This window comes from Leptidea sinapis, chromosome 14, assembly GCF_905404315.1.
Source record: "Leptidea sinapis chromosome 14, ilLepSina1.1, whole genome shotgun sequence".
In the NCBI taxonomy this organism is placed as follows: domain Eukaryota; kingdom Metazoa; phylum Arthropoda; class Insecta; order Lepidoptera; family Pieridae; genus Leptidea; species Leptidea sinapis.
In genome coordinates, this window is record NC_066278.1 from 9,143,661 (window position 1) to 9,166,663 (window position 23,003).

At 36.3% G+C, this 23,003-nt stretch overlaps 1 protein-coding gene across 1 annotated transcript in view; it reads left to right on the forward strand.

Annotated features, from left to right (window-relative positions):
* LOC126968133 (transportin-3) overlaps positions 1-22,731 on the forward strand; it is a 29,697-nt gene extending 6,966 nt beyond the window's left edge. The window contains exons 6-12 of the mRNA XM_050813004.1: positions 2,811-2,966; positions 5,588-5,823; positions 13,602-13,919; positions 13,988-14,151; positions 14,357-14,454; positions 19,849-19,991; positions 22,196-22,731. Of these exons, the coding sequence (XP_050668961.1) occupies positions 2,811-2,966; positions 5,588-5,823; positions 13,602-13,919; positions 13,988-14,151; positions 14,357-14,454; positions 19,849-19,991; positions 22,196-22,256 (1,176 nt within the window). The 3' untranslated portion in view covers positions 22,257-22,731. The remainder of the gene's footprint in view (positions 1-2,810; positions 2,967-5,587; positions 5,824-13,601; positions 13,920-13,987; positions 14,152-14,356; positions 14,455-19,848; positions 19,992-22,195) is intronic.
* The last annotated feature ends 272 nt before the right edge of the window (positions 22,732-23,003 follow it).

A 23,003-nucleotide genomic window follows, 5' to 3' on the forward strand; every position in this document is an offset into this window, starting at 1 on the left:
ATTAAGAGCCGGAACTCACTCTTTTATATCTTTTATACATTTGATTTGAGAGGCGAAACACGTGTCGAATTGTTTTAAAAACAAATATTGGCGGAATTAACACTAAAGAAAACTTAAATCATTTGTATAATTATTGATTTCCGCAAAGTAACGCCTAATTCAATAAATTTTCTTACATAAAAATAATTATCAATTAAATCTGGATAACTCTTACTCTACATGTTTATATTAGTATAGCTGACCCGACAGATGTTGTTCTGTACATAATAAATAATATACTATTTTTTATGTATATGTAAATGAATATGGTGACAATGGATGTTGCCATTTTTGAAAGTAATAGATGGCTCACATGTTCCTGACACTGTACATAATTATATTACACTAGCTGACCTGTCAGACTTCGTACTGCCATTATCGATAAATAAAAGACCTTAACTTTTGTATAAAATAAACTTAAAACAAACAAAGGGAATCATTTTTTTAAGTGTGTACCCGTGTTTTAAGGAAGTTTATTTTTTACCTACTCAGAAAGTTAGAAAGATATAAAAATTCTAATTAGTTATTCATTTTAAACTATTGTTTTTATTTGATTTCTGAACGACGGGGGACACGTCGGAGGAAAATCAAAATTGTTGTTTTTATATAAAAACGGGGATTTTCATGTTTATTCAAACCTTTTAAACCTTCCCTGGAGTTCCACAAATAATTCAAGGCCAAAATTAGCCAAATCGGTCAAGCCGTTCTCGAGTTTTAGCGAGACTAACGAACAGCAATTCTTTTTTATATATATAGATAAGTATAAATAAGTGTAAAATTATGAAATTGCCGTTGTATACTACAGCTTTTTTTGTAACGAGAAATATTCACTAAATTAAAGTATTTACCCTCATTATCATCGTTTCTGCCATCTCTAGGGAAGGTTATTTATGCCTTTGGTAGAACTCTAGAGACTCAACAAACACTGTGAAGGCATTTTGTATTGGTTCTTGACAAGATTTTTTTTAATAATGTAAAAATTCTCCAAATGAGTGAAAAAATTGTAGTCGGGTGGAGCCAGGTCTGTCTAGAACGTAGGAAGGTCTTGCCTTCTCAACGAATATTTAATTTAAATTTAAATTTTAATTATGACTTAAATTGACGAACGCAATTGTAGTGCCGCTCAGAACTTTTGGGTTTTTCAAGAATCCTGAGCGGCACTGCATTTTAAGGGGTAGGGTGTATCAATTACCATCAGCTGGACGATCTGCTCGTCTCGTCCCTTATTGTTATATAAGAATAGAGTTGGGATGACTAAACTAACATAAAGAGAGAAGGGTACGCTTAAAATAAAAAGAAAGTACAAAACAAACCAAAAAGGAACCTCTTTAAATAGTAATTGATTTAATATTGGACAGTTCCACGGCCGTGACTGGATAAAACAGCACTGATTTTCAGCGGTGCCCGATTAACTTTAGACATACAGGCCACATACATGGCCTACGCCAACTGTTAAGTGATGGGATATTGTGTCTTATATGGTGTCTTAATATCTACATATTAAGACACCATATTCTTATATAAAATATTAAATAACATTGTTGACTCACCCTCTCTAATAAATAAAATAGGCTTTAGAATTCCAAGCAAATCATCTCGTTCCCGCAATTTATTTTACATATATATGTGACATACCATCTATTCAAAGAATACTTATTTTAGAAGAACTATTAACTTGTACAACAGTACTCTTTTAAAAGTTGATATATTTCATCTTTCAATTGGTAAATTTAAGATACATATAAGAAAACTATTGTACTGGTTTTAGATAATTGTCAAAATTGTGATAACTATGTATAATTTGTGTCTATACTTTAAAATATTTCTTATGTTTAACCTGTATAGGACTCATTGTCGATATTAATTTTAACTATATCATGTATATCATTCGTTAAAGAATGTATGTTCCCTGAAAATAAAAAAACAATAATAAAAAAATTTAGTGGCGCCCTGGAGATACAGTGCGCTCGACATATAATGATAATAATAATATTGACACACTTTTTACACAAATTATCTTGCTCCAAATTAGTCATTTAGCCTGTGTTATGGGTTGCAAGACAACGATATACGTATTTATGTATATTTAATATATTGTATTAATACATAATTCCATAAATAATAAATACTATATTAATACTAATATATAATAATAATACATAAATACATATAAACATCCATGACTAGGAAACAAACATCCATATTCATCATTTAAATGCTTGCATAAGGGATTGCTTGTAACTAATTCTAGTAGGCTTCATAAGATACATAAAAGCTTTAAGGGTAAATGTATACACTTCTACAATAAAGTCCCAGCCACTGTTCAGGCATTATCTATAAATAAATTTAAATGTTTTATAAAAAAATGGCTCTGTCGTAAATCCTATTACTCCACTGCTGAATATCTAAATGATCGGACAGCCTGGGACTAGATTGTGATTATTTTATAGCGACTGTACAATATTGTATATTTTTATTGAAAAGAGCGCATAAAAAAAGAATGCTGGGAGAGTTTCTTGCGCCGCTTCTTCTCTCTCAGAGCGCCATTTGTTTCCGAAGCGGAAGTAGTATCTAGTAGTATAAGAAATGACATCAAAAAGAATTCTAAAGGAATCAATTTTGAGAAAATAAATGCCTTTTATGCCTTTTATGCCACCTACCGGGATTCGAGCCCGCGTTCTCTAGTTTAGTAGGTAGGATCGATAACCACTCGGCTATACAGTGCGCTCGAGTAATAAGTGATGTGACATGAGTGACGTGTGTGTTGGCAGAGCGTGTGCAAGGCTTGCCGCGCGGAGGCGTCGCTGCACGTGTCGGTGGTGGTGGAGGCGGCCCGAGCCACCGACAGCCTGGCGCTGCCGCCGCACACGGCCGCGGCGCTCATGCGGGCTCTGGCCGCCGCCATCTCGCGGCTGCCGCACCCTCAGGTACATATACTATTTATTTATTTATTTAAGCCTTAAAAACTACTTTTAACTATACAAAACTGCTATTCTAATATAAATTTATTATTTTACAACAGTGTTATTTACTATAGTGTTTAATTATATATATATGGTTTGTTTTACTCATATTCAACATAAGAAATAATTTGTATTTTTAACATTAATTAACCTTTAAAGTACTTTGCGTTTTTTGTACTAACATTATTTTTAATAATACAACAGAGCTGTACATACCCGTAAGAAGGCTATTCTGTTCATTATCTTCGTTTTATATTTTTCTTATTTTTGTTTAGCTTAGAATAGCTCGTCGGTGTGTCTATAATAAATAAATTCTAGTTTATCCTTCATCCCACTGCTGGGTGAAGGCCTCCCCCATTTTCTTCCACAGTATTTTGTCACCTGTTGATCCGGTCCAGAGTACTCCTTCAAAGGCGATTAATTCGTCGATCCACCTGGTGGTAGGTCTGCCTCTTTTTCGTTTTGCGTCCCTCGGATACCATGATGTGACCAGACTACTTCAGCTATTGTTAGATCTTCTTGTTATATGTCCTGCCCAGTTCCATTTCATTCATTTCGTTACACGTGCTACAACTTGTAGTTTACTTTTTGTCTTATGTTTTTATTTGGTATCTTATCTATTAACCTTATATTTAAAAAAACCTGCAAGTACATATACTATTTATTAACAATTTTTTATTCCAAAATGATATCCCTCTATTCTATTCTATTCTTCCTACTGTGGCTTTTGTGGATGAGACGCCACAGATTTGCCAGTATCACGTTAAAGTAGACTATCAAGGTTTCAGTGTTTGCCACTTAAGTTTAATGCTAATGATCGGTGTAAAGTTTACATAAAGTTTTATTTTCTTATAATATCTGTAAAAGTATAACTGTTGTTAATTATGTTGCGTTTTCTGCTATATTACGTGACTTTTATCCAGATTTAGAAATATTTTACTATCGATACGATACATTTCAACTGCTTTTAGATCATTTTGTAGTAATAGGCAATCTTGAGGATTTTGAATTATTCTAAAGATTTTAGTATAAAGTAATATATTAGTGTATGGGCTATAGAACATATTATATCATTTAAATAGAGATTAAATAATAACGGCCCAAGGTGGGATCCTTGAGGAACACCTGAACTTATTTCTTTAAATAGTGATGCGAAACTCGTCACATTTCTGGGATTAATTAATGTACAAATTAAATTCGTAACCAAAATATGTAAACGATGCGGGACTAGAACCCGTGACCTCTCGGTTTCCGTCCGAGCGCTCCTAGCAACCGAGCCAACCGTTCGAGTGACGCATGGATCGTAAATCTTGGTATGTCTTGTTCAACTCACAGGTTGTGGCGTCTACATTACACTTGATATCCTGCTCAACCCCAATAATTGCATATCAGGAAATTGACTTGAGATGTCGCTCTTTTAAATCTAAATAACTAGATAATTTAATTTATTCATATTATTTTAAGGTTAACCGACAGAAAGTACACAGGCACTAATTATGAAAGTATATAAACAACTTAAAACTATAGTGGACATCCAATTATGGGTAGAAACAGCTTAATAAGTTACCTTAGTTGAAAACAGAGGAAGAATTGAACATGTTATGGATAAAATAATATACATATAAAATATCAACTTCGTTATTGGTTTAAGTATTACTAAAAAAATAAATATTTATAAATATATATTATAATTTACTGATACAACAATTATTTTAATATAAGTGCTCCATTTCATACTCCAAACACGCTGATCTAAATTTGATTAAACATATATTATGTATGTATTTTAGTTAGATTTTGTTCTATGCGCTAGCAACACTAAATATTATCCAACGCCACAAAATATACGAAAATCGCTCTATCAAAGTCAAGTCAAAGAGGACCGGTTTTTATGTGTTTTAACTTAGATTTTATAATAAAGGTACTGCTTAGGTCATTTTTGGGGTGAGTAAATAAGTGAGTAAGTAGCCTGGCAAAAGCGGTGAGTACTTGAGACCTATGAATGTTACCTAAATATGGTAACATAAATATCTGTAAACGTGGCAGTGGGAAGGTAAGACCGCGGGGATCGGGGTACGGGACAGGCGGTATGGACGCGATGAGTAGCAATCAATAAATTGTAACAAGTAGGTGCAAAAGTTACAGATAGTTACCGTGGTACACAGTGTTGCTCCACAGAAGTTAACTGGATTGGGTGGATGCACGGATAGTGTAAACCAAGCGATGGCAATGTGTGGCCATGTGTGTGTGCCGCGAGGTCTACCGTTAAGGCCGGTGTTAGTGTTATGCGGTTGTTCGGTGGGGTACTTACAGTAACAGGTAGTTGTATAGTAGTACCAACTTATCTGCGAAGTGGCAAAAATAGAAACTACGGTCGCCATGTTGAAGTGTCATTCGACTGTCAGTGTCTGCTACTCTCGAGTGTTCCGCGTGTTTTATTGCGATACTACGATACGATAAAATGTGGCGACTCTCCTGACTTTTGTTCACATTGGAATTAATAAGCAACACTGAAACGACGATGGCGACGCCCATCAGTTCACAGATAAGTCGGCGACACTGTAAGTATCACGTGTGCTCGGCAGCTGTGCACGGCGATGCGCGAGGCGGTGGGCGTGCAGGTGGCGGGGCTGCGCGGGTGTGGGGGGGCGGGCGGCGCGGCGGGCGAGGTGAAGCGCGGCGGCAGCGCGGACCCGGCCGTGTGGCTGGACCGGCTGGCGGCGCTGTTCCGGGACGTGGACGTGCAGCTGGCGCCCGCCGACCACCCCGCCATGCCGGCGCTGCGGGACGCCTGGCCCGTGGTGCACCAGGTCATGAACAAGTGAGTGTCCGGCCACTAATTAAAACTCTCGTGATGCATTATTAACTTCTATTCATTTAAATCGTAAAAAACGTTTGACTATGCTTTAAATCCTCTATTAAAGATTCTAAAACAGTTGCCAATATTAAAACACCCAATGTCCTAATTACCATTACATCATCAAAACGAGTGTTGTAATGAAATTCATTACAACATTACATCATCCGTTATCATAATAACACTCCTTTGAATGATATTATGGTTACTAGGACTGGATTTTTAATGTTAGCAGCAGGCTAACTGTTTCAGAATCTTTTATAGATGATTCATATTATGGGTGTAGATAAAGTCTTGTATGCAACTGTTGATAATCAGGTATAAAAACACTCATGTGATACTATCAACTATACGCGGCCTCGCCTCGTTTGATAAACCCACATTCGTGTTGTAATACCCCTTATTACACAACAGTTACATAAATAACTAATCTGTAACATCACTGTCACTGTTATAACATGGACATTAACATTAAGTGCTATATAGAATGCGCAACTGTGGGGTGGTTCCAATCGGCCATTGGTTGGAGCGGACGTATAAAGTATCAAGTTTCACACCTTGTGTGAGACGGAACGTTGCCGCGAATTCACTAAGTACACTCACCCTAATGGCCCTCCACCGTCGGAATGGTCCGAAACTTACGGTACCACCACCAATGAATCGTGAGGAAAAAAGCCGATTTCAATTGATTAATTCATTTTTATCAGTCGGTGCTGCTAAAAGTCACATACTTAGGCCTACTTTTCTTAAACTTCGATCGGAATATTTTTAATCTAATGTCGATAGATAAAGATATTGAAACCCACTTCCTGCTTTTTGCATTTCAATGACAAAGCTATGGAATGTTTTTCATGAGATGGCTTATTTTACTTTTAATTACCAGTATTCCAAGAGCTTGCAACCCTTCTGTTGTTTCCTTTTCAGTTGCTCCCTTCGTAGCTATCACTTATCACACACTAGCTAATATAATAGGGTCTATAAATAAATTTTTTGTAACTTTTTCATAATTTGTCATTTTATTCGATTTTCTGGTATTCATAGAGAGGCCAACTCTCACATCACTTTCTTTTACTCATTTTGGAGCTTAATCTCGAAGTTTTTACCATTTTCAGGAAATAATATCAGTTCGTGCGCGAAGCATGGATGGTTTAGGTGTTTCCATACCATATTCCTCCCAATAATTATCTTGCAAAATATAATTTCCAATTCGGCTAAAAGTTATATTGGCGAGATCATATTATCACCTTGACGGACGCCTGTTTCTACGAGGAACACAGTAATTTCTGATGTACACCATGTTTCTCAAGTGCACTCCGTATACGTATACTTATCCAACATATCAAACGCTTTGTTGTAATCTGCAAGATCATGCACAAGCAATATTTACATGTTATATATTTGGATTTGGATAAGGTTAACTTATTGAAATGCAAATTCAGGATAGATTGACGGATGACATTAAATCTGAACAAAAAGGGCAACAATGTCATCTTTAATGTTTATGTATGTTTCGCAAAATTGGGAAATATTTCTGTAACAATTTGTAAAAGCTACAAATCGTCTGACCTCGTCAGCGTGTATTCTTCCCCACACAAAATTCCGGATCGGATTATAAACAAACAAGTGGTTTTTGTAAACAATGCTAAATGATCCTCACACAAAATTGATGTTTTATCACGAATCCAAATTTCCTCAAATTGTCGAATCAAAATCAATGTATATTGTATTGAGATTAATAGTATCAACAGTATAATGCGATGAATCGCAATCAAAATGAGTGTATGTCGAGAATCGAGAGCTTGCATATAAATTTTTTATTTTTATTTATTTATTTATTTTCAAGGAGTTTAGACACAACTTATACATAGTTATCACAATTTAGACAATTATCTAAAAAGAGTACAATAGTTATCTTATATGTATCTTAAATTTACCAATTGAAAGATGAAATATATCAACTTCCAAAAGAGTGCTGTTGTACAAGTTAATAGGTCTTCTAAAATAAGTATTCTTTGAATAGATGGTATGACACATATCTATGTAAAATAAATTGCGGGAACGAGATGATTTGCTTGGAATTCTAAAGCTTATTTTATTTATTAGAGAGGGTGAGTCGACAATGTTATTTAATATTTTATGTAAGAATATGGTGTCTTAATATCTACGCCGACTGTTGAGTGATGGGATATTATGACGTTTGGCAGAATAATGAGAGTCTTTGAATACATTTCCCGTGCGGTAATCAAGTTGTTTCAATAATTTATTTTGAACTTTCTCAAGTCTAGTAACGTGACCTGATATTGCGGGGAGTTACTTCAAGTCACAAGTGTCAGGAAGTCCACACATCTGAACCGTTTTCAAGTATGCTTCTTACGTACGAGAAATATAGTTTTAAAAGAGTAGAAGACTGAGTGAAAGGTTTTGAGATACGAAATATAAAGCCGAGCAGTTTAAACGCTTTATTAATAATATTATTAATATGTATATTAATCATCAAGCATCTTAGAATCTAGGGTAATTCTTTTAAGACCCTTTTAAGACTTGCAATGCCTAGATTTTAATCGTAGATTATCTTATTCTGTTTCCTTGTGAATGAGATAGCATGACATTTTTTAAGGTTAAGGTAGAGATGATATGTCGTGCAATAATCATTTAATTTATCTAGATCATATTGTAAATGCTGACAGTCAACTAAGTTTGTAATAATTTTAAAAATCTTTATGTCATCAGCGTAAAGCAAATGACAAGATTCATTAAAATCGTGATCAATATCGTTTATATATATAGAGAGAAAAGTAAAGGACCCAAATGGGAACCCAGAGGAACTCCGGAGGTAACATTAAGAAAATTTGAAATGTAACCTCTTAATGCAACTGCTTGACTTCGATTACTAATGTTTGATTTAATCCACCTTAAAAGGTCGCCGTGTATACCGAATGAAGATAATTTCGTTGAGGATGTTATGATTTATTTTGTCAAATGCTTTGGAAAAGTCTGTATATACAGCGTCAACTTGACATCCAGCGTCTAGAGGGTTTAGAATAAAATCTGTAAAAAAAATAAAAAAAAAAAACAACCGACTTCAAAATCACCTTTTTTATATTGGGTTCACTAAACGGGATACACTCTTAACCTTTCCGCATCGGCCGTGCCCGCGGGCACTGGTAATTCAAAAAACAATGAGAGCGGCTGTGCCGCGGGGCACTTTTTTACCTCATCCAGTTTTCACCCTTATTAGGTGTACAAGATGGTTTATTTGCCTACGCAGTTATGAACGAGTGAATTCCCAAACACATTTCGATCCGTTACGATTCAAGGCCACCAATATTCGACGTCATAGCTTTACGGACAAAGCACTTATGTGTCCACTTGTTCCCGGCCGGCGCAGCGAGCGGTCGTTATCAAGACTTTACACGAAGATCGTTCTTTGTGGAGATTTAAGCTTTATTTTATAATTAACATATACTATTCATTACAAAAACATAAAAGGAAATAAATAAAACAAGTAATTAACAATAATAACAATATTTATTTTAAAATATACCTATTTTTACACTTTTTTTCGAATGAAAAGTCTGTGTGAAAAAAAAAAGAAAGACAATATGAATAATTTATACATGGTCTTATAGCATGTTTCAATAGCTTTCAGTGACAGTCACTCATATCACCCTAGTTATAAGCATTTTATAACTACACGTAAAATAATACACACGGGGAAAATGCCGCGAAATTGCCGGAAGCTTGCCGATCAATAGTGTACAGCGAGATCCGGAGCGCGCCGATCCGGAAAGGTTAATATTGTATAAAACAGAAAAATACGTTAACATATTGGGGCGAGTGCCTCCTTCTGGAAGTGAACATCATCATCTTTCAGCATGCTTTTAAATGTGTTCTAGATTTTATATAAAACTAAAAACAATAACTTAAGCTAGATGAACACAATTCAACCCCACAGTCCCCAAGCCAATAATCCGCTTTTTCTAGCAGAAGTCTTCTGAACCTAGGGACTGACGGATTGAATATGTCTACGTTCTGACAGACTTCATTCTACAGAAAACAAATGCGATATAAACTAGAATGTTGACCATAATTTGTGCGTGTTGAGGTATAATACGGCTGTAATGCCGTGGGACAACCAAGTTAATTTTACTTAATAATAGAGGACTGTGTATGTGGCCATGAATCAGTTTGTGTAAAAAGACAAAGTCTGAAACTTTCCTACGCTGTACAAGAGACGTCATTCCAAAATGCACGAGTCTAGATTCGTAGCAGTCTAACCGACGACAAAGATTACTTGAGTATGAGAGATGATATAATAGTTTCGACTGCGACTGTTCTAACCTCTTAATATGAACTTTGTAAGAAGGGTTCCACACCGGACTGCAATACTCTGAAAGACTACGCACGCAGCTGTTAAAAAGTATCTTTGACACATCAGTCTTTGAAAAATTTTGTTTGTCTAATCACAAAACCTGAAAAACGAGATGCCTTTTTGGAAATGTAGTCAATGTGCTATCTGAAATCTAATTTTGTGTCAACCATGACGCCTAAATCTCGCATTGTACAAACTTCTGTTAGTGGAAACGCATTTATGAAGTAATTAAGTAGTGAAGAAATTCGTTTTCAAGAAAAGTTTAAGTAAACCATCCTATTACTAACACACCAATCGCAGATCGTATCAAGATCACTTTGTAATATGATCGTATCTTCTGTAGATTTAATTTCACGATAAATTTTTAAGTCGTCTGCAAACATTTGAAATTTGGATTTTAATTTAGTCGCTAGATCGTTCACAAAGACCAAGAAAAAAAGGGGCCCCTCATGGGAGCCCTGTGGAACCCCTGATGGCACGGCTCTTGAAATTGATTTAAAGCCACGGATCTTTACAATCTGGGAACGGTTCTGCAAATAGGATTCGCACCACCGCAGTAGAGAGCCACATATTCCTGCGTGACCAAATCTTTCTATGAGCAGTACGTGGTCAACCACATCGAAGGCTTTTGATAAATCAGTGTAAATAGCATGTAATTCGTGACCATCTGTGAAAGCTTGAGTAATGTCACTAACAAAATCCACAAGATTCGTTGTAGTTGATCTACCAGGTAGAAATCCATGCTGTTGGGGTATGAGCAAGGGTTTAAGGTGGAAAAAAATATTTTTCTGCACGAGTAATAATTCAAACAGCTTACCGATAGCAGACAAAATTGAGATGGTCCGGTAGTTAGTAATATCTCCAGGATCTCCCTTCTTGTGAATTGGACTGATGTGCGCAACCGTCCATCTTGAGGGGAAAGTTCTACATATTAAAGACTAATTGAAAATAATATATAGAAACTGGACCAGGACCTTTATTTGCATCTAGGCTTTTGAGCGCTGATATGACATCTGAGTCTGTGAAACGACATAAACTAAGTGACGTGTGACATTCGACGATTTCGTTATGTTTAGTTCTTGGGTTTGGGTCATGCTGATAGGTTGTGTGAAAGTATTCTAAAAATGATTGGCAATCTGCTAGCCACCTTGAACGCTTTGATCTAAGTAAGTCATTTCATCCGGTAAGTCGCTGCTATTGGATCGTAGAGATTTTATGAAAAACCAAAAGTATTCAGGATCCTTCTTGATTAAATTTTTGGCTGATTTCAACTTATTTATATCAGTCGTTAGGATTTTGTCACATCTCTCGCGGAGTAACCTATATGTAAACTGATCCATGGGATTGCCATACATTTTAAATCTACGATGATACTTTGCCTTTACCTTCAAACTCTGGATCAACGATCGTTCGTTGATCGTTCAGTCGACTGAACCCAAATGGGAAATGGCTCCGACCTTTCGTACATTCTTATTAATGATGAATGTAAGTATGTCATAGAAAACGTCTACTGTCTCATCGACTGTTAAACTAGGATCGAGAGTTTCCTCCTAGTTAACGTTATCTAACTCGTTTCTAATGATGTCATATTTAGCTTTGCTAAAATTAGGCCTGGGTGTTATTTTAATCTTTGGAGGCCTCAATGTTGCAACCACAATATTAACGGAAATACCTAGTACCGGGTGATGCGTCTGCAAATCCACTAGTGGGACACCCAGGGTAACTAGATCTAGGAATCTGCCATTCAAGATTGGTATTGCACACATTTGGTGGAGATCGTTGAAAGAAAGAGAATCGATAAGCAAGGCGTCTGTGTTATCTGAGGGAGAGCTAGGGATCAGAGAGCATAAGTTTAGTTCTGTACAGTGAGACCAGTGGAGGTACGGCCTATTAAAATCACCTACTAAAAGAAGTATATTTTTTTTTGACTTTTTGTCTCTTATAGTATTTGTAACATTATTCATTAAATTTTCTAAAGAATCATATTTAACGGGGAGAGGAAGGTATAAAGTACAAATACATAATTCCACTTTTGAGTTACCCTGGCCAAACTTAATCGTAATCCATAGGTTCTCATTAGTAGTCTCCCACTTCAATTTCCTAATGGGGGAATGTTTTTTGTGGACTGCTGTGAGGACCCCCACCTCCCTCCACTTTCTACGAGACTGTCGAGTGTCGGTCTCGCCTAAAAACCAAGTATCTGCTGTCTATAAGTTCATGGTCATAAACAGATTCGTTTAAGTTTGACTCAGTTAATAGAATAACGTCCAAGTCTTGTTTTAGTACATTTCCTCGTAAAATATGCGCTTTGGTTCTAAGACGATTTACATTTTGATGTAAGGTTTTAAGATTACAAATAGGTTTATTTAATGAAAGCATAGACACAAATTTAGAGGGAGTTTAAGAAGTCCGAGTCTCTGACTATGAAACTTGGAATTAACGTCCTTTCTGATAAAAATCTTTCCACTTCGAACCTACACAAACTCTTATTGCTTATCTTTTGCAAGTCGCGTGAAGAATTTTGTTGCCTGAAGAAAGATGCTCGCACACGTACACTGGTTTTTTGTTTCCAGCAAGCCCCAGGTGATTTGTATTGAGTTTATCTTTCTCGTAAGTCTTGTTGAAAGTTTTTACTGCAGCCAATACTGAGTCACGTACAAGGGGACTCGCTAACTTCACGATAATGGAACGAGGTCGGTTGGACTCCTGGTTTCTCTTTACAACACGATGGAAGTTCACAAGGTCGTGGGATGACAGGTCACAGATCATAAGGTGTAGTAGTCGAATTGTCGCCTCGTTTATTTGTTTTGCAGTCGGGGCACTTCTACGATGCTTTGTATGTCTTGGATTCCTTTCCAAACGTCTCCGAAGGCACTGGTAATGGTAGGCGTTGCTGCATTTGCTACACAGTTTGATATCAGCCGGCTTAATTTGCAAAGAAAACAGAATGTCAGATGAATTTGACGAATTGTCAATGTCGAAAGTTAAGTATATTTACTCTCCGATTGAGGGTTATCGCAAAAAAATAATGACAGCCACAAAACAAGTCCGTTTTGAGGGTAGATAAATCAAACTTTACTTGATTTCTATTGCAAATATTAGGAAGTTATCTGAGATAACGCCAAACCAGCTTCTTCGTAGATGTTGCTTTCCGCCTGTTACACTTTCCACATGAAACTAGCTGTTATTATATATAACAAGATAAAGAATCTAGGAGCACTGTATCAATAGTAGCAGGGTTGCCAGAAAATTGATGGATTAGTTTCAAAAGTATGATGCAAAGAATCGCATTCAATATGAGAGTATGTCGAGAATCGAGAGCTTGCATAAGTTGTGGTAAAATGTGATGAAAGTTTTGTGTCTCGCCTAGATACATCAACGACGGGCGCGTGATGGAGCGCGCGTGCCGCTGCGTGCGGTTCATGGTGCGCGGCACGGCGCGCGCGGCCGCCGAGCTGCTGGGCGAGTGGGCCGAGGCGCTGCCGCGGCTGTACCTGCGGCGGCCGCACTCGTGCCTGCTGTACCTGGCCGCCGTGCTGGTGGACGCGCTGGCCGACGACGCCACGGCGCACCAGCTGACGCGCCTGCTGCACGCGCTGCTGCCGCCCGCGCTGGCGCTGCTGGCGCGCCCGGGCGGCCTGCGCGACAACCCCGACGCCGTCGACGACCTGTACCGTCTGTGCATCAGGTGACGCCCCGACCAGACACACACACACACCGCCGCACACGTCTACTAACAGGACAACGTGTTCGCAGATACTTGCAGCGGATCCCGGAGCAGTTCATCAGCAGCGGGTGCGCGGCCGGCGTGCTAGAGTGCGCGATCTCGGCTGCCAAGCTGGACCACCACGACGCGAACTGCTCGCTCATGAAGTTCCTGTGCGACCTGCTCACCATGGCGCGACTGCCCGGCCGCTCCAGTGAGTGTCAGCCCCACCACCGTATACTTTGTTGTTGACCTAAAACCTCTATCAACTAAATTTTGTATTTCATGCGTGGAACTGGAGAATTTTTAATTGCTATCAAGCTCGAAGGACCAAAATTATACCTAGGAGTAATATAATCAAAAGCGAAAAAAGGAATTGTAGGTTCGGTCGTTGAGATAACAGATAGATACTGTTCCAGACGACGTGATCCCGCTGGTGAATCGTTACGGAGAGGAGCTGATGTTCGCGGTGCTGGAGGCTGCCGTGCTGCACCTCCACTCCTACATGCTGGGCGAGGTACGTACAGACCTATACAGACATATAATACTAGCTATACGAGTTGAAAAACCTTATTCTATTAATAATTATGATTACTATTAATAGTAGTCATACCGTCCTTCATCATTACCACATTAGAAAAACCCCCTTTTTAAAATTTAATTCACTCACAAATCGCCGATGGGTAGCCGAATTGATTTTTCTTCAAGAACGCGTTTGCGAATCCGCAAAAAGTTACCAACTTCTCATCATGGGTGTCATTTTCATGGTGTTTGGGGTTCACAATAACGAATATCGGTTCAAAATCGAAATCCAAGATGGCGCCTATGAAATTTACCAACTTCTCTTCATGGGTCTATCCATAATGTTGATATCATAATTTTGCGCGGCGGCCATCTTGGATTTCGAAAATGATCCCAAATTCGTTCTGGGTACCCTCTAGAACCTCGGATTCGTTATCCATATTGTTGAAAACATAATTTTGTGCGGCGGCCATCTTGGATTTCGAAAATGATCCCAAATTCGTTCTGTGTACCCTCTAGAACCTCGGATTCGTTATCCATATTGTTGAAATCATAATTTTGTGCGGCGTCCATCTTGGATTTCGAAAATGATCCCAAATTCGTTCTGTGTACCCTCTAGAACCTCGGATTCGTTATCCATATTGTTAAAATCATAATTTTGCGCGGCGTCCATCTTGTATTTCAATTGTGATCCCAAATTCGTTCTCTGCGCACTCGAGAACCTCGGATTCGCTATCCATATCCATTGAGCAATGTAATAGCTTGTTGGACTCTGCTCCTATTGAGGAAAGTAATTATTTGATTAACACTGCTTCTATTGAGCAGTCTTATAGTTTAGTTTCTGGTTTGGAATATGTTCCAAATTATTTAAATTAGTCAATAACACAATAGGGGACTCCTCTAGCAATATAAATACACAATGTACAAGTAATAGTAAACATAATAAACCTGATGCATCAAAATATGCAAGGATTGTTAGGTAAAGAACTGGAACTGGAGTTACTAATGAACCATGAAAATATTGATATCTTATGTGTAAACTGAACACTGGCTTAGAAAATATGAGCTCATTTTTAACTCCAGTGGTCATCGGGTGGCAAGTGTGTTTAGCAGAGAAAAGGTAACACGTGGCGGCTCTCTTATACTTATAAGTAAATCATTTAAATTCAAAGACCGTAAAGATATTGTGGGCCTCTCTGTTGAACATACCATTGAAATAGCCTGTGCAGAGCTTGAGTGTGCCATTGTTGTAAGTATATACAGATCCCCCGATGCATTATATGAGTTATTTGAGAGTGTATTGGAGGAGGTTCTATCAAAATTATCAGAATCTAAGAAATATATAATGATTTGTGGTGACTTTAATATTAACTTATTAGAAAAATCCACCACAAGTATTAGGTTTAAATCATATAATTTATCAAATATTTTCTTAGAACCTACTAGAGTAACCAGCACCTCTAAAAGCTGTATTGATAATATTTTTACTAATTATAAACCTATTTCTCAATCAATAATTAGTAAACTGAGCTCAGACCACTTTGGTCAATTAGCCTCTTTTAATATTGAAATAAACAAATGTACTTAAACTAAAAAGTTTATGTTTGTTCCGGTAAACAATAGGCGAATGGAGAAATATAGAGGCAATGTTTCAGAAAAACTCTCAAACTTGTATTTGAATTATAACAGTACTCCAAATGAGATGTATATATGTAAGTTATTTAAAATAATTAAAAAAGAGTTTGCTTCTATATTTACTTCAAAGACAGTCAACTCGGGTGGTCTCTTGTCATTTAACAACTGGGCAACAGCTGGTATTCATAGGAGCAGACAACGGTTATATGAACTATATAGTGACAGATCATCATGTAATCAGGATGTATCTTTCCTTGTATATGTGAAAAAATATTCAAAATTATTTAAGAAAGTATGTACTATTGCTAAGTCAATGCATATTAGAGAAATAATTAAAAATGCTTCAAATAAAATAAAAATGACTTGGAAAGTTATTAACTGGGAATCTGGAAGAGCGAAAGACTGCAAGTTTGAATATAATCTAATAATAAACAATACAAAAATCCACTCTGAGCAGGAAGTAGCTTCTGCTTTTGAGAAATTTTTTTCTGACATTCCCGTTTCCATCTCAAGCACCCTTGTCTCCTCCACCAGTGTTGCCGAGTCACTTCTTTTGGAAAAACAAAATTTCAAATTCAGTGTTGTTAGCCCAGCTGAAATAATTAAAACTTTCAGATCCTTAGAAATGAAAAAAACTGCTGATATATGGGGCATATCTGTAAAAATAATAAGTTCTGTTATTGACGTCATAGCACCATATCTACCACTAGTTTTTAATAGCTGTATTGAACATGGCGTGTTTCCTGACCTTCTGAAGTATAGTAAAATTACACCAATATTTAAATCAGGACTCACTTCTGACCCGAATAACTATCGCCCTGTTTCAGTGTTGCCGACCCATAGTAAAATTTTTGAAAAAAATATTTTAAGGCTAATGCTTACTCACTTTAACTCTTAAAAGTTACTTCATATAAAACAATTTGGCTTTACTAGGGGGCGCTCGACTACGGATGCAGGTGTTGAACTCATCAGGAATATTTTTGAGGCCTGGGAGGAATCACAGAATGCACTTGGTATCTTCTGTGATTTATCTAAGGCTTTTGATTGTGTTCAACATTCAACGCTGGTTAGGAAGCTATGTCACTATGGTATAAGAGGATCTGCACTCGATCTTCTGATCTCATATTTAAATAATAGGATTCAGAGGGTCGAGGTGAATGGCAGGAGATCTCCTGGGACTCCTCTCGGTATGGGGGTACCACAAGGGTCTATTCTTGGACGCTTCCTCTTCCTTATTTATATAAATGATCTACCTAACCTTGTAGAATAAAAACACAAGGTGGTATTGTTTGCGGATGACACTTCACTTATATTCAAAGTGCAACGAAGCCAAGTTTTATATGACGAAGTAAACAATGCTCTATCTGACATCGTGTACTGGTTTAGCGCCAATAACTTATTGTTAAATAGTCATAAAACCAAATATATTAAATTCACCGCGCTAAATGTCAAAAATGTAGATGCGAATATTTTATTAAATGGAGAGGCGGTAAAACCAGTGGAATCTGCTGTATTTCTTGGCATTACTCTTGATTCCAAATTGCAGTGGGGCCGCCATATTGAAGGATTGGCGAATAGGCTTAGTTGTGCAGCATATGCGGTTAAGAAAATTAGACGGTTAACTGACATAGATACGGCGAGATTAGTATACTTTAGTTATTTTCATAGTATCATGTCCTATAGTATATTGTTATGGGGCAGTGCGGCCGATATTAATACTATCTTTGTGCTGCAAAGAGGGCTATTCGCGCGATTTATAACCTAGGTCCTAGAGAATCGTTAAGAGAAAAATTTAAAGAAATAAACATTTTGACTGTTGCTTCTCAATACATTTTTGATAATGTTCTGTATGTTCATAAGCACTTTGAGGAATTTTCTAGAAACTGTGACATTCATAATGTTAACACGAGTAACTAACATAAACTTGTTATGCCTACTACTCGGTTGGGTCGAGTTAGTAAGTCTTTTGTTTGGCGATGTATATGCTTCTACAATATGATCCCAGAAAATGTACAAAACAAATGTGTTACGAAATTTAAAAGAATTGTTAAAAAACGTTTGTGTGGGAAAGGTTATTATAGCATAAACGATTTTCTTAATGACACCACGGACTGGGAATAAAGCGAACACCCTCAGGCTCTTTAATTATAAATGTTTATTGTACGATATTACATAGTAATCCATATTTTATATTAAAAAAAAAGCACGCTGAGTTTCTTGCGCCCATTCTTCTCAGGTCTGAGGTAGTCTCTTTTGAATGGGTGGTAGTTTCTGACGTTCAATAAGTGATTTTAAATCCTATTTTGAATAAAAATATTTGAATTTGAATAATGTTGAAATAATAATTTTGCGCGGCGGCTAACTTGTATTTAAAATGTGATCCCAAATTAGATCTTTGCACCCTCGAGAATCTCGGATACGATATCCATAATGTTGAAATCATAATTTTGCGCGGCGGCCATCTTGGATTTCAGAAATGATCCCAAAATCGTTGTCTGTACCCTCGGGAACCTCTGATTCGGTATCCATATTGTTGAAATCATAATTTTGCGCGGCGGCCATCTTGGATTTCACAAATGATCTCAAATTTGTTCTGCAGAGAACAAATTTTTGGGTTTTTCAAAAATTCTGAGCGGCACTGCATTGTAATGGGTATGGCGTATCAATTACCATCAGCTAAACGTCCAGCTCGTTTGCCCCTTATTTTCTTTAAAAAGAAAAGAAATACCCCCAATTTTTTAAAAAGATATGTTTGTCGTGTGTGAAAAGGTGGTTTTTGAAATGATATCGATGATTTGAGATAATGTTATTTTGTCTTCTTTAATTTTTTAATGATTCTAATTTATAATATTTACACGCTTCATTGTATTTTTCGAATCATTTAAAATATTTATTACAGTTTTCTCAGAGTTACTTAATATGTGCATTTTATACCGGGGGACTATAATACCGCGAAGTATCACTTCTCATGCTCTGAAATTGCTTATTTGTGCACGATATAGGCTGCACAAAATCGATTTTTGTGCATAAATGTATTAACGTATCTACTCATAAATGTATCTTTATTAAGGCAAAGAAAAAGAGCCATACAGCCAAACACAATAAAAGTTCAGAGATAGAATTTGTTATTTTATAATATTTACTTTAATTTATTTGCCTCGTGTGTTTTTTAAGACATAAAATATATTAAAATTTAAATTCGGTGGGTTATTTAATTAATTAAAAAATATATAATATATTACAAAATTAATTTAATAGTAGGCTGTATATGTCTGGAACCCAAGCCTTATATCAATGTCGTAAGATTAAAAAAAAGCGGCGGGAAGCAGTTCTTGTTTTTTCGTGCGTTTATTAATTTCGTCAAATTTGCTAAAATTGTTAAAAATGTCCATGTTATACTACTGTTTTATCTCCTCGCAATCGAAATAAAAAGTAGAGTTTATAACTCATCCTCAAAACCATTTTATCCTCGACATTAAAGTCTCGGATAAAAATGGTTCGTTTTGTGCACTCGTTGTAAAATCCATTATGATTATATTTCAGAACGTCACTTCACGTGAAATGCCTCATATAAAAATCGATCTGAAGTTATTATGGAAACACAAAGTGACCGCAGACCTAACTGTCTATAAGATAATCTTGTCCTATTTCCAAACAAAATTACTATTTTCTGTTTTTATAAAACACCCCCGTATTGAGGCTGATGTCATCATAAACGAACTCTTTTTACTAATTGCAAAAAAAAAATTTGCAGGTCGCTGAAGTGATGGTCGAGCTATTGTGCTGCCAGCGTCGCCAAGACAAGGACTGGCTCGCAAACGCTTTGAGTCGTCTGCCGCGGGGGCGGGCCGCTGCCACAGAGCAGCAGTGTTGGCAGTTCCACCAGCAGGCGCTGCGGTAAGTAAAACAGTCACACACCCCGACACACTCACTATGGGGAATCGTGACCGCGACCGCTTTTGTAAGTCCAGTCGTACTTGGTGGTCTTGGCTGAATTCTAGGCTTTTTGTGGGTATGATTTGGAGTTACTGTTTCTACATTAGCTTTATAATGGTTAGAGGAAATTGAAACGCTTCCATACATTCCTGGGCCCAGGTGAAAACAAGATGAAAGTAGCACCATTTAAAAGCTTACATTTAAATAATCCATTCGTGAAAATTTTGCAAGATTTGTCAATCTAGGAGCTGAGTAATCGAAGATATAAAATGAGGTTATGTCTTAAACTATACGTTGACAGCTGCTCTATAGTAAGTTTATTAAATGCCTAGCTGGCAGCTGCTAAGAATTTATCACATACTTATAATTAGCTAGGTGTGGGTTACCTTGTTTTTTTTTAGATAACCTACCTATCTACTACTGTAACGAATTTTTTTTTGCAATATAATATTAGACAATTAGTAATTAAATATAATATATTATACTTAAAATAAAATATCATTTTATTCTGATAAGAATAATATATGAATACTCATTAGCTCGTACATGAACTGTAAAACAGACTGGTAAAGACAACATTCCTTGAAATTCAATTGGGTAGGTAGTTAACAAGCTGGTAACTCAACGAATACAACAAGAAACGAAGTAACAATGACGAAGAAAAGAAATGAAATGATCTGCCAGACTGTCATTGTCAAAGAGTATTTGGCGTTGAGGAACAAGGATTTCAGTAGTATCGATTTTTAATGTCAATCGATTTATGTACTAAATAAAATAATTGCTCAGTGCTGTTTTCTCCTAAGAAAATAATATATTTTAATTCTTAATATAGTCATTTAAACATAAACTATGCACCTAACTAATTTTATTTAAATAAAACAACTGGATCTAAATGTTATTTTAATCGATTAAATATTCATTCGATTATATTTTTATCGATTTTCTTTATTTTAATGTTTATTCAATTTGTAGATTATAAAATGAGCTAGTTTTTTGTATTTTACATCAGAAAAATATGACCTTTTTTTTTAAAGTATATTTCAACTTGTTAACCATCAGGCCCAAAAGTCCCATTCTCCTTTGCAAGGATGGCCGGTACATGGCGATGGCCGATGGCGTGCATTGGTTTTCTAGCAAGGTAGCACAGCTGCAGATACCTAATAATATAATAGTTAGTTTAGGTACTATTCGGCTCATATAACACGAAAAGGTTCGACATTATTCTTTGCTCTCGGCATGTCAATTTTGTAGGTTTTAAAATGCCTCTATCGTAACCAAAATGCACTTACACGATAATATGAGTAGCAGACCGCCTTTTTTATAAACTCCATAATGTGGGTAACTGCTTTCCTCTTTTATCTAAATAGCCTCAACTCTTTATCTCAAATGTATTTATTGAAATTCACTATGATACACATATTTTCATTTTTACCGCCATCTAGCGGTAAAGAGACTTATTACTGCAATCACTATGTAAATTTTTCATGCTTAAAAGATATATAGGGTATGCACTGCGAGCACTGCACAGTGCTATCACTGTAGAAAAATTCGTTCCGTTATGGACTGCCAGTATACTCTAGGGAAATATATGACGTCATAAATCGCCGCCATATTCTACTGTGAGCACTGGCGTTTTCGAGGTAAGGTACTCGCAGTACTTTGATCACGTTATCAGTCAAAACCACTCGAGTGCCTAAAATATTAATTAAAATATTTTTAATTTGATAGTACTCCAACAAAAGTTTTTTTAATGAACTAAAAAACTTTAATACACTCATTTGAATGCTGCGTCAAAAAATGCGGTTGACAGTTGGGATACAATACGGGATTGCGTTCCATTTCAAATAGTAACCAGTATAACTGGCTATAAAGGAACAGCTTCACAGTATACTAAATTGACGTCACACTGTACAGTGGTCGCAGTGCATATCGGAACATACCCTGAGTCTTGGTTGTTAAACTATCCAGCATTGTGTTTAAGGCTGAGTGAGATCTATACAGGATCATATAAGGTGAACTTGAATTTTTCATGTTGCTGTCTTAGCTTAACTGAGCTGCTCTATAGATCTCAGTATAAGTTTCTGTGCTCTATCTTCAGTTGAAGACAGCAAAGACACCCAAGTGCTATTCTATTTCCAAACATCTGATTTTGATTATTGTTTCAGAACGGAGAAATACAAGGACCTCACTAGGCTCTTGCGTGATTTCGCGAGACTTTATCGATAATATAATACTGATTATTAGACCCCAAGCATTAAAGTGAGACAAGACACACACCGGACATATTGACTTACAAGACTGTAAGTCTACAGAACTGTATTGTTGCAGGAACTGATAATTAATATGTTAAAGGTGCAACGGAACAACTAATTTTTAAAATCCATTGGCATAAACATTTATGTAGAAATTAATTAGTTGTGAATAACTATGTAAGGATACAATGTCATGTAATTATTGATATTTTATGTACAATAGTATGTTTCTATTGTGAAACTTTTTTTTATAGCAAATCGTAGTATTTTTTTTGGTCTAAGTAAATTTGACTACACGTTCCCCACTGTCGACAAGGAAAGGTGAGTAAAAGTAGACATGGATACATTAAATAATATCTTAATATTTTACTCTCCATTTTGATTGTGATAGAAACTTTGTAATAATATTATTGTAAATATTAATTAAATATAATAGTTTATCACAAGTATTTTTGATTTTTTTTTAATTTTAAGGTACTTAGGTAAGGTAAGGGGGTACTTTAAACATGGACCTCTCCATGAGAGAATATAATACGCTAGAATAATTGTCACAAATGATATTAGTATTTTATAATCCGTATTTTACCAAATAACTATTAATTACGATAAATATTCAGTTTTGCGTCTCTTCTGCCAGTGGAACGCAAAAGTCTTTCATCAAATGTTTGCATTTACGATCTGAACAGACTACCGAAAGATTGAAAGGTTGGTTAAAAGTGTA